Genomic DNA, 17,310 nt, shown 5'->3' on the forward strand with positions numbered 1-17,310 from the left:
TGACATGCATCAATTGATTGCTGTCCCTTGTACTGCAATTATCTGACCTTATTGATAAAACAATGAAGTTCATCAGCAGTCTATGAAAAATACAGGCATTTGATCTACCTCCATGTGCCAATATCACAAACTGCTATGGGTGCGTATATGTTACAAGCATTAGTAGACTGTTGGAAAGCAAAGGTTCATCTTTCAGTCATGAAAACACCTGTTGGCAGATTTTCATTGCAATGATGAGAGGTGACACAGCACCAGAGTACACGTAACTCATTACCTTGTGGGTCTTGCATAGGTCGGAAAGGTCGCCACCAGCGGAATATTGCCCAGCCATCTTGTACCCTGCAGAGAGTGAACAACCATAGATGTAATTTTATGCTTTCCTGATACGATAGCAGCATAAGAAAGTTTTTGTGATATTCCACATATCAAGGGCCCAGAACAGGTTAAACATGATGAGAACTCGTTAAATTTATATAGTCAAACTTTCAGATCGTTGAATAGAGTCTAGCATTTGATTCAGGATACCACACATAAATACCAGGGACAAGTACACTGTGATAGCAATTGAATTCTGTATTGAAAAGCACTTAATTTCAAAATTTTAGAAACTGTAAAGGAAGTGAAAATGGAAAAGAATGTATAACTGCATGGATGTAATTGGATAAATGTGATATACGGTTTTGGTAAAAATATACATACATGTAATAGTTTAATACATGAAACGTATTATGTCCCTTTTTGAAATCTTTAACCCTTTTAAGTTCTGTATTTTTTCCCACCAAAGTATCAGTGCAACATTTTACCAATTTTTATGAACTTTTCTGTAATTTTTCTAATAATTTTGGACCAAATGAACACAGTACTTCATCAGCCACAGTTTTTCAAACAAAATTTTGCAAAAAGTCTGACTAAAACTGACTGAGGTATATTTCATAAGGCCAACAACCATTGACTTTGGCTCTCAAAGGGTTAAACAGATTTATCTGTCAAATATTGGTCCTTTAAATTTCAACCTTTGTGTTGGCCAATGAACAACATGAAGTACATGAACAACATGTATAGAAACAAAACAGAGGTACGTGCATACAGTATAAAAGTCCTTACTGTTTACTCAATAGGGTTTTTTTGTAAAGGTTTGTGAAGTGGGCCACCAGGATGTTAGGGACTGGTCAGTTTCTTCGGCCTGGGGGGGGGCCGGTGGATTATTTTTTGCCGACGTCAAAAAGTGGCTGACCCCCCCTATTCCAAATTTTGAAAACAGGGTGACCCCCCCTATTCCAAATTTCTAAAACAGGGTGACCTCCCCCCCCCCCCCCCGGGCGCGACAAAGGTAAACAAAAGATGGACATAAATATATATATATATATATATATATATATATATATATATATATATATATATATATATATATATATATATATATATATATATATAATATTTTACATTTTACATATATTTATATTTTAAATAGTCATTCTATGTTTTAGTGAAATTGTTGACATGTCAGTTGTAAGATAGGAATTTCAAAGTGTCAATCTTAAAGTTTAAATACAGTACATTTTGAATGAGCTGTATTTTGAATGAGCTGTGAATGTATTTCACACTTTCTCTGCTTAACCAGATGTCCTGAACTGTTGTACAGAAATGGATGTCAATCATTAATATTGTTACGTGCAGAGAAAACGAACAAAAGGGTGAACTCAGCAGTTAACGTTTAAACAAAATTTATTACGAAAATAAAACTAATTGCTAAGTTAGGGATAGGATACAAGCTTTAAAGTGTACAGACTACTTATCTCAGCTGGGACGGCAAAGCTCCAGTCTCAGAGTTGTAACAGTCAGTCGGATGAATGAACAGTCCTTTGGCTTGCAGGCTTGAATTTGCACAAAGTCCACAGTATAAATCCAGCGTTGGCAGTGAAGGTCTTGAAAAGTCTTGAGATGACTACTGCTGGAGTTTAGTAACACACAAGAGACACGATCCCAAAAGTCTGACTGGAAGCTGTGCACGTCCCTTTTATAAAGGCATATAAGAACAATCTAGAACTTTTATTGACATGCTAATTACTGTTCTAAAATTATCTCCCTTACACAACTAATCAACTTTCCAGAACATTCCAAACATGACTAATTGAATTCAAGGTTGTGAGGTCATTAAGGGCAGTGACCTTGAGAATGTTCTAGACTAATTGAACTCAGGTCATGATGAGTGTGGGGGAAATGACCTACATAACACACCCCCTCTTCAAAAAAAAAGAAAATTTTTCAAAGAAAAATCTTTCTTTTGCAAATGTAATCTTGAAAAAGATTTAAGTACTCAATTTTTTTTTTTTCTTACTCTAAAGTAAAACTTCTTGAAAGTGAACAACAATAAACTCTAATACGAGAGAGACAGTCTGCAATTAAATTGTCTCTGCCTTGATATGTCTAATGTCAAGATTAAACTCCTGTAACATTAAACTCCATCTTAGCAATCTCTGATTTTTGCCTTTAAATTTCTGCAGAAAAACAAGAGGGTTGTGATCAATATAAACCACTATTGGCTGATTTGAAGAAGTAACATAAACTTCAAAATGCTGTAAAGCTAATATCAAAGATAAACACTCTTTTTCAATTGTAGAGTAGTTTCTCTGGGATTTGTTAAATTTGCGTGAAAAATAGCAAACAGGATGATCTACACCATGACTATCCTCTTGCAATAAAACAGCACCAGCAGCCGTATCACTAGCATCTACAGCTAATTTGAATGGCAAAGTGAAATCTGGTGCAGACAACACTGGGGCACTTTGCAGTATGGCTTTAAGTGTATCAAATGCCTGTTGGCATTGCTCTGACCAAACAAACTTTACTTTCTTTTTAAGTAAGTTAGTCAAAGGCTCAGTAATTGTGGAGAAATTGGACAGAATTTTCTGTAGTAACCAGCCATACCGAGAAAGCGCATCAGTTGTCGTTTGCAGTTTGGTATGGGAAAACTTGAAATGGCACTGATTTTGGCATCAACAGGTTTTACCTCACCCTGTCCTACAGTATGTCCGAGGTAAGTTACCCTTGCCCAACCAAACTCAGATTTGGCAAGGTTGACAGTCAACATTGCTTTGCTCAGTCTCTCAAAGAACTTCCGCATGAGCTTGATGTGTTCCTCCCAGGTGTCACTATACAGGACGACGTCGTCAACGTAGGCTGCACACCCGTCTAGCCCGGATATGACGTCGTTGATCATCCGTTGGAACGTTGCCGGAGAGTTCTTCATTCCGAATGGCATCACCTTGTACTGGAACAATCCGTCTGGTGTAACAAAGGCGGATATTTCACGAGCACGATCCGTCAGAGGGACTTGCCAAAATCCCTTCAGTAGGTCAAATTTCGTCACATACTTGGCTTTTCCCACTCGGTCGATGCAGTCATCAATCCTCGGGATTGGGAAAGTGTCTGTCTTTGTTAAAGTGTTGACCTTCCTAAAGTCTGTGCACATACGATAACTGTGATCTGATTTGGGAACAAGTATGCACGGCGAACTCCAGTTACTTTTACTGGGTTCAATAAAGTCATTGTCCAGCAGGTATTTGACTTCTTCCTGGAGATATTTTGCTTTTGTTGGATTCAGTCTGTATGGATGTTGTTTTACAGGCTTACTGTCCCCAACATCAACGTCGTGATAGATGACGTTTGTCCTCGTTGGAACATCTTGAAACAGGTGTTTATATTCATGGAGCAGTTCTTTCACCTGTTGTTGTTGTTCTGGCTGGAGGTGTGCCAACTTTGTAGACTCCAGCTTCTCCAGGATTTCTGAGTTCTGAAGCTTGACCGAGCCCAGCTTTGAGTTTAGAGTATTTTCACTCAAGTCAGTTTCAGTATCACTATCTTCATAATGGTTTGAACTGACTGCACTGACAGGCTGAGTTATAGTAGGATTATCCCTATCCAAATATGGCTTAAGCATATTTATGTGACATAGCTGTTTTTGTTTTCGCCTGTCAGGTGTTATTATGATGTAATTTAATCACTCAATTTCTTATCAATTAGGTATGGCCCAAAGTAACGAGCATGGAGTGGTTTGCCAGGAACCGGAAGTAGAACAAGAACTTTTTGACCTGGTTCAAACTTCCGTTTTGAGGTGTTTTTATCATATTTGGTTTTCATTGACTGCTGAGATGACTCAAGATTTTCTCTGGCTAATTCACATCTCTGGCTAATTCACATGCTTTAGAGAGTTTTGTACGAAAATCTGACACATATTGCAAAATATTCAGACAATCATCATCGTCTGATAGGAATTTCTCTTTAACGAGCTTAAGTGGGCCACGGACTGTATGTCCAAATACAAGCTCAAATGGGCTAAAACCAAGAGACTCCTGAATTGACTCTCTAACAGCAAAGAGCAAAAAATGAATTCCTTCATCCCACTGTTTCTCTGTGTCAAAACAGTAGGTCCTAATCATGTTTTTCAAAGTTTGATGAAATCGCTCAAGAGCACCCTGACTTTCTGGATGATAGGCGGAGGACCTATACTGTTTAATGCCTAGCTGATCCATTACTTGTTGAAAAATACCAGACATAAAGTTGGAGCCTTGATCGGACTGGACACATTTAGGGAGGCCAAATAAAGTGAAAAATTTGACTAAAGCTTTCACTATAGTCTTTGTCTTTATGTTTCTCAGTGGTATGGCTTCTGGGAACCGAGTTGATGTACACATAATTGTCAACATGTACTCATTTCCTGATCTTGTTTTGGTAGGGGCCCAACACAGTCTATTAGTATCCTACTAAATGGTTCTTGAAATGCAGGAATTGGCTGTAAAGGGGCCTTTGGAATGGTCTGATTCGGCTTTCCTACCATTTGACATGTGTGACAAGTTTTACAGAAATGTGCTACATCCTGCCTGAGATTAGGCCAATAAAAGTGACTGAGAATTTTATGATAAGTTTTCCTGACTCCTAAGTGACCAGCCCAGGGAGTTTCATGGGCCAGGCGCAATATTTCAGCACGATAGGGCTTTGGAACCACAATTTGATGTTTTATAGCCCAATCGTCATCAACCAAAACATCTGGAGGTCTCCATTTACGCATGAGAATACCAGACTTTGTATAATAGGAAACAGAGCTATCTGAAGTTTTACCTTCATCATCTACCCTGTCAAACAAAGACAAAATATCTGGGTCTTTGTGTTGTTCTGCAATGAGATTTGATCTAGAAAATGTCTGACTTTGGTCAGCAGAAGTTTTACTGGAAGTTTCAAATCCACGAGGGATAACGGAATGATCCGTGTCAAACACCTGACTGAGAAAGGTGTCATTTAAGTCAACATCTGTGACATTATTTTTGAGAGTATTTTGATTCTCGGAAGTTTTCTTTGACATGGCTCGAGTAATGGCACATGAAGGGAAAAGGCCGGGAATGTCTTCCTCTATTGGCTCTGGATTTGATCTAAACTAGGATTATCAGTCACAAGTGGATTAGTAATGACCTTGTCCCCAGCAAGGTCGTTTCCAAGAAGAAGGTGAATCCCTTCAAAAGGCAAAAAAGGCCTAATACCTAAAGTCACAGGTCCAGAAACAAAGTCCGAAGACAAATAGACATTATGGAGAGGAACAGGAATGTAGTCATTACAATCTACCCCCTTAATAAGAACTTTAGAACCTGAAAATGACTTTTCAGAAACGGCAGGGTATCTGCCAACAAAAGAGACTGGGAAGCCCCGGTATCTCTTAAATTTTGACAGGGGTAGCGGAAGAGAAATCACTAGAAAGTGATATAAAACCATTATGAATAAATGGCTCGAAAATACCCATAATGCTATCTTGAGAAGAATTGACCTTGACCTCATTAATTGGGGATGAGAGGGGTTTAACCTCAGAAAATGTGTTGCACACATTATTAGACTCTAATTGAGTTGATGAAGAAATAAAGCCGGTTGGCTTAGATCCACTTTGACCACTTTGACCTTCACGTTTTCTTTTCAATTTGAAACACTCTGACATTAAATGGCCGTCTTTCTTACAATAATTACAAGAAAGTGTACCAAACTGTTTGTCAGAAGGAGATTGAGACTTGGGATCTGATGATGTGGGAGTGTTACTTGAACTCTGTGAACTGTTGTCATTTGATTTTCTACTCTCCTTTGAAAAATTCTTGGATGAAAAGGAGGAGTTAAATTTACCTGCATTGTTTCTGTAGGAAAAGGACTGGGATGGTTTGCTGAGAAATGAAGATTTGTGGGTCAATGAATAATCATCGGCCAAACGTGCAGCAACCTCCAATGTATCTGCCTTTTGTTCATTGATAAATGTCTTGATGTCACTCCGGATGCACCTTTTAAATTCCTCAATCAAAACAAGCTGTCGTAATTTGTCATAATTCTGACTGACCTTTTCAGAAGAACACCAACGATCAAACAGTTGTTCTTTTGTTCGAGCAAATTCAACATAAGTTTGATCTTTCACCTTCTCACAATCCCTAAATTTCTGACGGTAAGCTTCAGGCACCAACTCATAGCCCTTGAGAATTAATTCCTTCACAGAATCATAATTTGAAGCCTGCTCTACTGACAACTGAATGTAAATTTCTCTGGCTTTACCCACCAAAGCACTCTGCAAAAGCATAGACCAGGACTCCTTAGGCCAATTCAGACTCTGAGCAATTTTCTCAAAATGGAGAAAATATTTGTCAACATCCTTTTCTTGGAAAGGGGAACTAACCTGAAATGCTTAGTGATGTCAAACTTGTCCGAAGGGAAGAATTTTCCTGACTGTCCAAGCTCTAAACGTTTATTTCTACCTGTAATCGCTGTTCTTCTAATCGCAATTCTTTTTCTCTCTGTCTTTCTTCCATTTCTAATCTTTCCTGCCTTTCTTTTTCTTTCTGTCTTTCTTCCATTTGCAATTCTTTTTCTTTCATTTCCTTTTCTAATTCCAATTTCTTAAGCTCCAAATCTGCCTGTCTCTCTTTTTCCATTTGTAATTCTTTTTCTCTCATTTGTAATTCTAGTTTCTTGATCTCCAAATTTGTCTGCATTTCTAATTCTAATTTTCTGAGTTCAGAGGTAGACTTGGGCTCATAATCTTTCAGGTGGATTCCTCAAATTGGCCTAAATCAACTAGATGTTTGGCAATACGGTACTGTATTTCCCTCTTGCGCATAGATCTTTTAACTTCTACTTTAAGGAAATTTGCCAGTGCTATGAGGTTGTCTTTTCTGAGGGAATTAAATGTGTCCTGATCAAGGTCATCCATAAATTCGTCTGGTTTAAATTCCGCCATGATTGGATTTGGCTGAGTTCACAGTGTACAGTAGTTTTGAAAAGGCTGGCAAAATGTTGTCAAACGGCTCAAAATATTCGTCTCCCGGACGAGCCCCCAATTTGTTACGTGCAGAGAAAACGAACAAAAGGGTGAACTCAGCAGTTAACGTTTAAACAAAATTTATTACGAAAATAAAACTAATTGCTAAGTTAGGGATAGGATACAAGCTTTAAAGTGTACAGACTACTTATCTCAGCTGGGACGGCAAAGCTCCAGTCTCAGAGTTGTAACAGTCAGTCGGATGAATGAACAGTCCTTTGGCTTGCAGGCTTGAATTTGCACAAAGTCCACAGTATAAATCCAGCGTTGGCAGTGAAGGTCTTGAAAAGTCTTGAGAATGACTACTGCTGGAGTTTAGTAACACACAAGAGACACGATCCCAAAAGTCTGACTGGAAGCTGTGCACGTCCCTTTTATAAAGGCATATAAGAACAATCTAGAACTTTTATTGACATGCTAATTACTGTTCTAAATTATCTCCCTTACACAACTAATCAACTTTCCAGAACATTCCAAACATGACTAATTGAATTCAAGGTTGTGAGGTCATTAAGGGCAGTGACCTTGAGAATGTTCTAGACTAATTGAACTCAGGTCATGATGAGTGTGGGGGAAATGACCTACATAACAATATCAAAGAGGAAAAAGCAGTGAATCAAAACTTTGATGGGTGTTAAGACTTGCCAACCATCCAATTAAATCTACTGACGAGCCTAGAGAGCTTTTTTAGCCAAATCTGATGTGTACAGTGTCTGAGAGGACCTTTTCTTGTGTAACATTGAAACCATAAAAGCACAGCTAATAATGACAAAAACTGCCTTTTTTAATTGTTATTTTGTTCATAAAAAAGCATCTTTCTACAGAAAACCTATGAAACAAAGGAAAATAATTGCATCAATGAGAAGGAAAGATATCTTGTCATTTTTCTATCTCTAAAATAAGTCACTGTATCAAATATATATTGTGAAATATTTGTGCATGTTGCTTTCTCATACTGAATTCTCACAGAGAGAACAGAAAAGTATCAGGAATTTGTCATCCTTTTCATATGAAATGCAGATTTCATAATGGTACACTTTCACTTAGCAAACATCAAGATATCTCTGAAAGTATGGCGCCCGAAGGGCGCGCCAAAAATATGAAACATCCTGATATCTCTGATATATATGCCTTGTATATTAAAGTCATGCACCTGAAGGGCATGCTGAAAGATGTATGATATATTAAAGTAATGAGCTTGAAGAGCACGCTGAAAAATATTGAACATACGGATATCTCTGATGTATGTATGCTTGATATGTTAAAGTTGGGCGTGCTGAAAAATATGACTGATTATTAAAGTTACGCGCCCGAAGGGCGCGCCGAAAAATACAACTGAATGATGAATTTTGTGGCTGACACTAGCATTTTAGGCAATGATGAGCCTGTGTCAAAATTCAAAAACACACTGACCCCCCCTATTGGGCATTTCAAAAACATGGTGACCCCCCCTATCACCAAAGTCAAAAACAGGGTGACCCCCCCCCCATGAATCCACCGGCCCCCCCAGGCTGAAGAAACTGACCAGTCCCTTATGTTATCAGCATTGCACACCAAATTATAAATTTCAACCAGACCGTCAGTAATGAGTAAAACAGTGTAATATCATGCTGGAATTTGGTGCAAATTGGCAGCTCCTTGTGCACATGTACTCATGGCTCTTTTATAATTGCCTTAATTCCAAAGTGTGTGTGTACATAAATACAATGCTTGACCTGCATTCTTGTATACACAGCAACACAAGAACCCTGCTTTCTGCTGGACAATCAAGCTAGAAAGTTCCCACTTCAAAAGTCATGGAGCTACTTATGGGTCTATTCGTTTTATTGCACACCTTGGGTAGTTTAGTTTTCAAGTACACTCGCACTGATGCAATTATCTAAAGTAGTGTTGTTTTACACTGAGAAACTTTGCCTAGAAACAACAAGATCTGCAAAATTCATTCCTATCATTTCTTTCTTCAAGTGATATATGAATATGCCGTTAATTATTGTACAGTACCCAACTTTTCACCAAAACAAAGTTAACCATGTTAACCTTAGAAAAATCACTCCGTGGTTTATTAGAAATAAACAGGTAACAGACAACAGCAAAACAAAGCTGATGACAAGATCTACAATATGTGTTTGTAAATTGTAGTTTTGCTGACAAAGCTATTGCTTCCGATTCCTTACACTACAATTCTTGTTGCGTTATTGTGCATTACCCCATAGTATAGCAACAATAGGTCAACATGGGGGCGCGATAGAAATGTACTCTCTATGAAACTTTGAGGTATTAACTGAACAAAATATAGTCAACATGAAAAACCAGTTTTTTGTTTGTTTTTTTCCAGGTTTTGCAAACAAGTGATCCAATATTTGCAAAAGCATACTTTTTGGACAACTAGGTCTACCCATAGGTAAACATGGAGATTACTCAATCTTTGGAAGAAATACGATTGGGAATTGATCAGCATACAGCACAGACTTGGATATGTAAATAAGAAACCTGTTGAGTTATTTACAATAATTACATTCTGTTTGATTGGTACATATGAACAATGGCAGCCTTCCACAAGTATGGGTCATTGAACTTTGAGAGCATGTGATGTTGTTCCCTATTATACTAATACCTTTATCTATTAGAATTTTTGTTGCTATCATTTAGGAACTACATTAGACTTGGTTCAAGTCTGTGATTTGTGAATGTTTGAGTGGAGTGAACGCAATGATTTGTATTCTGCTTTCATGTGAAACGCGCGCGTGAGTAGACGCGATGAGTAGGGTGAATGCGATAAGTGGAGTGAACGCTGTGCAGCGGAGTTTCACCCGGAATCACAGACTTGGCTTTCTTGCACGATCTGCGTTGCTATAAATTATTCATGAGATGACGTTTTCTTTACTCATATATTATTCATAAGATGACATCACTAAATTTTACACATTGGGAGGAGTTACCAATTGACCCAAACGAGACGTGCATAAAACTCACATGGCGTTGTTGACAAAATGTCGAGTGCGATCCCTCCCACAAAAGTCAGCACGACCTCTGTTCTATCACCGAAAACGCGTGAAAATATCTGTGTTGTTTGTGGGGCCCATGTTGCAAAATGCGAAAATCGTCGCCGGTTATTCAAGGATGGAAAAAGACACCGTCCTTACAGTTGTAGCCTGTTCTCTTACGTGCCCAAAGCGATGGAAATCAAAACAATGTGGGGCGACTTCGTATGTCAGTGATTTTCCGCTGCCGGTTGGTGCGCAGACGAACACATCTTTTCCCTCAATGTAACTCTCAACAAGCTTTCTTTGGTAATCTCGCATGATTAGCGATGGTCGACCGATCAGTTGTAAAATGCAGTTGATGTACGAACTTGATGCCATTATTCGCCCAGATATAAAACGTACTCGATGTCTAGCTTTGCACTGAGATGACAACAAACTTTTGAATGCATGCAGAGCATGCGTTCTTCTTATTGGCCAGAATAACGGCGGGGCTGTCAATCATTTTGTATTTGCTCTACGTCACTGTGTACACAGTCCGTCTCACCGCCTGTACTTGCAAGAAGTCCAAGTCGGTGAATCCGGCAGAAACTAACTCACTACTGCGCAGACTCAAACTCGACGCATTCAATAGCTGGGAAAACCTGGCGTGAGCTGCCAAATTCCGGATAGGTTTGTACGAAATAGGAGAGACACAAGAGAAACTATTATAAATGATTTTATTTTTTTTTAATTCACCGACTTGAACCAAGTCTAGAACTACATAAACATTGTAGTTCCTCGTGGTGCTATACTTTTGGGGTTAAAAGTTAGGAATACATGTATAACATCTCAACTATTATAATTTGAAAACAATGACAAGGATATGGATATGGTGATACATGTATTAAATAACCTTGCAGCCCTAAATGCTAATGTATGGGTGTATTCTGAATGAATGCAACAAAAAACCACCATATCTTGTATGTACATGTCAAAGGTCATGGGTCAAAGGTAAAACGATATTGGCATCAAAGGCAGACTGTGAAATGATGTGGACCTCTTCATCTTCACAACACGGCACAATGAAAGTGCGTGCAAAAATAGAGACAGATGTTCCTGTCTTATTGTTGATAACCAGCAATTTTCAACAAAATGAAAATGTTAATGCAAAACCTATTGTACGCGTACTGTTCAACTGTATAGGTTGAAAACTCACGAATGCATATCATCATTATTAAAATAAACAGAATTGTGAAGTTTCCTGAAAAAATAAGGACTTAACACTTTTTTGTTTATTATTATTTTTTAACATGATGACTTTTCACCTCATGTTTGCTTGAAAAACTGGTCGTCATTTTTCTCATTTTTCTACAGTATCTCTATAGTATTTCCATGGCATTTTAAGCTATACCTGGCATGACAACATTACATAGTATGGAGACAGCAGCAATAACAATAACATATGTTTTGTGAGGTCTATCAAAAAAATGAACTTTGCCTCCTGGCCGCAAATTAATGTGAATTGTTTTTAATGGACATACAAATGCAGCAGGTGTGTTAACCAGTATTTGTGCTTGTACTTTGCTTTTGGATAGCAAAGTTTCAAAACGCACAGAAATCTCATATTTCATGAATTGTCTTCCCAACACCTACATGTACTTCTGTATGCCACTGGCATGGCTGATCTGATACCATATATGCAAGAGACATTGCATTGCACGGACCACTTGTCTGTGGTTTCAAATCCAAGATCTCAACAACTATGCCTTTTTATCAGTCAACAAACACTTGAGGTCGATGTATGACAAAAGAAGACAATTATACAATGGCTTTCTGCTTGCATATAACATACCAAGCAATGCTGTATGCCCACAAGGTCTACATGCAACTGCTCTGAGCCTTTTGTAAGTACCATGTATACAGGCAACAGGACACAATACCGGTACTACGGGGAGGATTATGTAAATGATGTAATACCTTGTATGTACAGAATACATACGAAAAAATGCTGCCAATGCTTTTCAGAGAAGCTTTGTGTCCTGACAGCTAACTCCTGCCAGAGAACTCAGATCAAGTGAGTTCTTATGTTTGGTGTCATCATCTCTTGGAAAATTCAAAAACGTATACTGTACTGGCAGAGAACATTCTTTGTCTGCACACCTTCTCAAGTTCTCTAGATGTAATTCATTGCTAGCTGAAATTTGCAATGCTATAAATTCTGTTGACTATTTTAATGTGGTCTAACGACTCGCCTTTTTATACACTGATTAAATCTGTTAAAGGGACACTGTATTTATGTAACCTATGCTGCGTGATTTTTAACTTTGACTGCTTTTTATGCTGTAGATTTTTCATCAGTTTTATCATAACCTACCGGTATCTTTACTCTGTAAATTTTTTCAATTTTTTACTGTTGTAAATTTCTTTGCTCTTGCTTTTGCTTCAATATTATCAATCTGAATGTGAGATGTGCATGTACATTGTAGTGCCTTTTCGAGAAATAAATAAAAGTAATGATGGTTTGCTATTGTATAACAAAGATATGTTTATGTAAATACAACTTTTTCATCTCATGTTCATTCTATATGCCCTATTATTCACATCTTCTACATATCGTAAGATTATCAAAGTTCTCACACAGATCATTGCCATTCCTACCGTTTGCGTTGGTAATGAACATGCATGCATTTCCACATGTGCATGGATATTCAACACCAGTCATGGCAATGGATACATGAATTGCACATAAGATTAGAAATTATACATGAAACACATACACAGGGTACACATGTGTACATGTAGCAATTGATTTCATCAGGGCAATCCCCTGAAACCTCAGGAAAGTTGTTGCTCCCTGTCACACAACAACCAGAGTTCTGGTGTTCTGCAGAGCAACCAGACAGAATTTCCAGAACCACTGAAATGTACATGAATATATTACATTACCTGATTGTGTAGTCTTCATTGAGGAAATGAACATCCCGAAACATAACTTTACCCGACAGCAAGGAAACAGAAAATGACCCTGTGAAATTCATAAAGACATAAAATTACGGTTAAAATGCAAAGAAGACAATAATCAATATTTCACTTCATCTTTAAAATTAATATGCAATGTAACTGAACTATGTAGAAAAGCATAATTTACACTGATGGCCTGTCGCTGTCCAATACTAAGTATGCATTTATTTTTCTTATCTGTCCTGAGTGATTTTATTTTTCATGATATGCTTGGGTCCTTGTCAATAGTGCCTTAAAAATACAACTTGGGTTTTGGGGGTTCAAAAAAAAAAAAGACAGCGTTCTCCCTCAATAATGTCAAACGACATACATGTACTGTACCATGCACTCATGCACAGAAAGCTGCTGACCCACTCTACTCTCGTGACGTTTCATCTTCATTGCAGAGAATGGTTAATCCCTGTCAAGCTGTCACAGCGAATTTCACTTCCAATTCAAGTTCATATATGAACCTTCATGACGCATGAAAACTGCATCACAGCTGTACTGTACTGATGTGGAGCAGAGAGGCAAGGCCTAATACTAGCTACAGTACAATGTTGAATAGCGCTACCCTCTCCCCCTAACTCCCCACCTGAAATTTCTGAGTTGAAAACTACATGTACATCTGATTCATCGAAATCCTGCTTTGATTATTCTGATGTACTTTACACCCTGTCCTACCTGGGTGCTACCTGTACTTTATAAGGCTAAAATAAATCTGCATGTTTCTGTTAACATACCTTCAGGAAATGGCACTGGTCAGTGAGCAGCTTTTGGTATTTTTTAGTATTTTTCAATGGGTGTGACCCTCCAAAAAAACCACCAAAATGTGGCCAAATCACGTGTGATGTTTGAAAATGCGAACAGAAAGTTTGGATTGAAAGGTTACACACGGGTAGGTTAGGGTTACCAGAAAAGCATAGAGGTATTTTTTTTTTTGGTCTGAGTCATCATATCCCCTCAATAATGATCTGCCCTGGCTGACAGAACTAGACAGACAGCTGTCTGAGATGCAACTGGCCTGTATCATGCTATGTATACCCGGTGGTCAGGTCAACATGTCGATATTAAATCACACCTTTCTACCCTAGCAGCTTTGTTTTCATAAATGAAACTCACTGTACGACATGTATGGCCTATGCATGAATCTTGTATTACCTCCCTGATATGTACATATACACATGAGAAGTGATGTACATGTATACTTGTATATCACACATCAGCACGACTTACTCCAAGTATTTTTAAAATTATTTCTACTGTTCCGACAATGGGTATTACCACTATTAGAACAACATGTACGCACAGTTCTTCCTATCTACTATGACTACCTGTGATGTACACTGTACAGTACACAATACCAGACATGTATGTACATCACTATAAAAGTAAATACAAAATTGGAATTCATTTTTCATATTTTTATTTACGTTATCTTTATATTGTAAACAAAAAGAAACTATTAAACAACAAGAAAACATCAGAAACTGAGCCCCTGTGCAGTTGAAAGATGATCTAGTAAAATTGTCTGGTTTTTTTTTCACAGGGCAAAGGTTACAATGACATTTTATATGACTATTCCTGATTCAATAATTATACATACATACATACATACATACATACATACATACATACATATGCATGCATGCATACTCATCAAGATATACAAAAGCTAGCAAAAACATGATCACAACAAGAGTAGATAAATGGACATTCACATAGGCTTTGAACAGAAAGATGCCAACAATTGAACATAATAAACTAATAAAGTAAACAATCTAGCTGCCTGAATAAAAAAACAATTTCATATCAACATCTGTAGTAAAGTGTGCCATTTTACATTTTATGTTTTACTTTTAGTTTTAGTTTTGTGCCTTGGGGCCTGATTATAATTTACTGACACGATCAAATGGGATACAATGTCAGGCTTTGCTCTGGGTGCAACCATAGTCCCTCAACCCACACATTTTAATAATGGTGATACTAGCTGTTTCAAGTGTTTGATTGTGATGATGTACATAACAATGGCAATAGTTATCGCGAGCAATCAGCCTGTAAGGACAAGAGGGATCGATAATTACCTATTTTAAGATGTCCTCCGGTAACAAACTTGTTCAGAATCTTGGTCAGAACGAACCCAAACACTCGTGAGTTGTAATAGATGAGATACAGAATCCATAGGCACGTTGTCAGAGTGATCACCATCAACCAGATCAAATCCGATTCGAAAGTGAGCGGCTCGGGAGCATACGTTGTAGGAATCGTTCCGTTTATCGTAATGGGAGTGAATGTGACCGTGGTATTTTCGGACTCCATCGTGTAACTATAACTCCTCTGTCGGGTCCGGATGCTCTTATCAGGTCATTTGGTTGGAGATGGGTGTGTCACGCCGTCTGGTTGAGGGAGTAGTACCCGCCTGGCTGGTCGCGCCGAGAGCTGATCACGTATTCCTATGCCCGGTTAATTTGGACAAACAGCTGAGCTTGTAAAGGGGGTCACGATCATACGCGTGAAATTTGCGGTAAGGACGATCATAAGGCCATCACAGAAAAAAATTAACCTTTGAGTATTCCAAAAGTTACCTGGTGGTACTGTCGAGTCACTACCTCTCAGATCCCGTTTGGCTGGACGGTGAAACATGAAAATGTTGTACGCCTTTAGTGTACATGTACATAGCAGCAGTACATCTGTTAGGGAGTCCCGGCCGCCATATTTACGCGTGACGTTGTTCGTTGGTCCGTCGTGACCGTAGAATTTATATTTGCCACTTGGTGGCGCCAACCTCAACGAACTTGAAGAGCGATGACCGCCGTGCTGAGGGCTGCGGGATCGACCTACGCAAACGCAATGCCAATCCCTTATTCTTATCATCGAAGCATCAAAATTGCGATAAAAGAAAGGCAATCTCAAAATTGCTTAATGATTTCCAACATAATTCTATTAATGAAATGGCCAACACAAAAAACTAATAAAAAATGGTATCTAATCTCGATTTCCAAGTTGTTTTTTCTGTCATCTTAGGAACTGCTCAGTCTCTTCGGGCTCGGGGTGGGTGGGGATGTGGGTAGGGTCACCGTGTTTCTGATGTTTGAATTGAGAGGCGATGCTCTGTGTTTTGATTTGCAAGCAGGTCCAATAATCAGTATCATTCAAGGTATTAATAATTTACAGGTAAAAAAAGAGAGAACGACAAAACAAAAAGATCATCTTGCGCAAACCATCATTGCTTAGTGATGGTTCCAGCACAGGGGGTTTCTTCGATTTTTTCTCCGATGTTTGTTTACGAATACTTAAGCAGAGTAAAAAATTATATAGTTGAAACATAACGATATATGTTTGTTTGAAATGAAGCAATTAATAAAATATAAAATGCGAAATAACATCCCTCGAACAGCACGCATACAGTACTATGCCCTGACAACTACATTCAAGTATCGTCATGTTTGAGTTATATTGTTATTTACTCTGTAAATATATTCGTAAACAAACAGAAAACTACGAGAAAACATTGGAGTCGAAGCCCCGAAACCGTTATTTTTCCCCATACAGTTAGCACAAGGGCCGGGCAATTCTGAATTTCAAATATCGTTTAATCTTTGATAAGTCGTTTCTCCAGTACGGAAATTTGGACAGTGACCCCCGGTTTTTGGAAGACAATGCTAGCCGAAAGATTCCTCGATGTGTTTGAGCAAAAGTTTTAATCTTTCATTTCCAAGGCGCATACTACCTGAATGATTTAATCGATCTATATACTTTCTGAGAATCCTTACATTACAAATGCAAGTTTTTGTTCCTTGCTCGAAAGTTGAGATCTTCATACGGCAAGCTCTACTGTATCTCAGGAGTTGATCATGGACGCGTAGGGAAAGATTTAATGATTTCAAAACAGAAGCCGCTCCTTTTGTTATACAGCTTAGTATACATTGTATTGTTTCTTATTTCGAAATATATATGTATCCAGGTAATCCATAGGTTCAGAAATATTATACTCATATCATAATTAGG

The 17,310-nt window shown here is 38.2% G+C and overlaps 1 protein-coding gene across 1 annotated transcript in view; it reads right to left on the reverse strand.

Moving 5' to 3' along the window:
- Window positions 1–16,032, reverse strand: part of LOC139130920 (bridge-like lipid transfer protein family member 1) — a 92,254-nt gene extending 76,222 nt beyond the window's left edge. Inside the window, 3 exon segments of the mRNA XM_070696732.1 lie at window positions 275–339; window positions 13,249–13,327; window positions 15,387–16,032. Coding sequence (XP_070552833.1) covers window positions 275–339; window positions 13,249–13,327; window positions 15,387–15,621 — 379 coding nt within the window. The 5' untranslated portion in view covers window positions 15,622–16,032.
- Between the last annotated feature and the right edge of the window lie 1,278 nt (window positions 16,033–17,310).

Source organism: Ptychodera flava, chromosome 4 (assembly GCF_041260155.1).
Source record: "Ptychodera flava strain L36383 chromosome 4, AS_Pfla_20210202, whole genome shotgun sequence".
Taxonomy (NCBI): domain Eukaryota; kingdom Metazoa; phylum Hemichordata; class Enteropneusta; family Ptychoderidae; genus Ptychodera; species Ptychodera flava.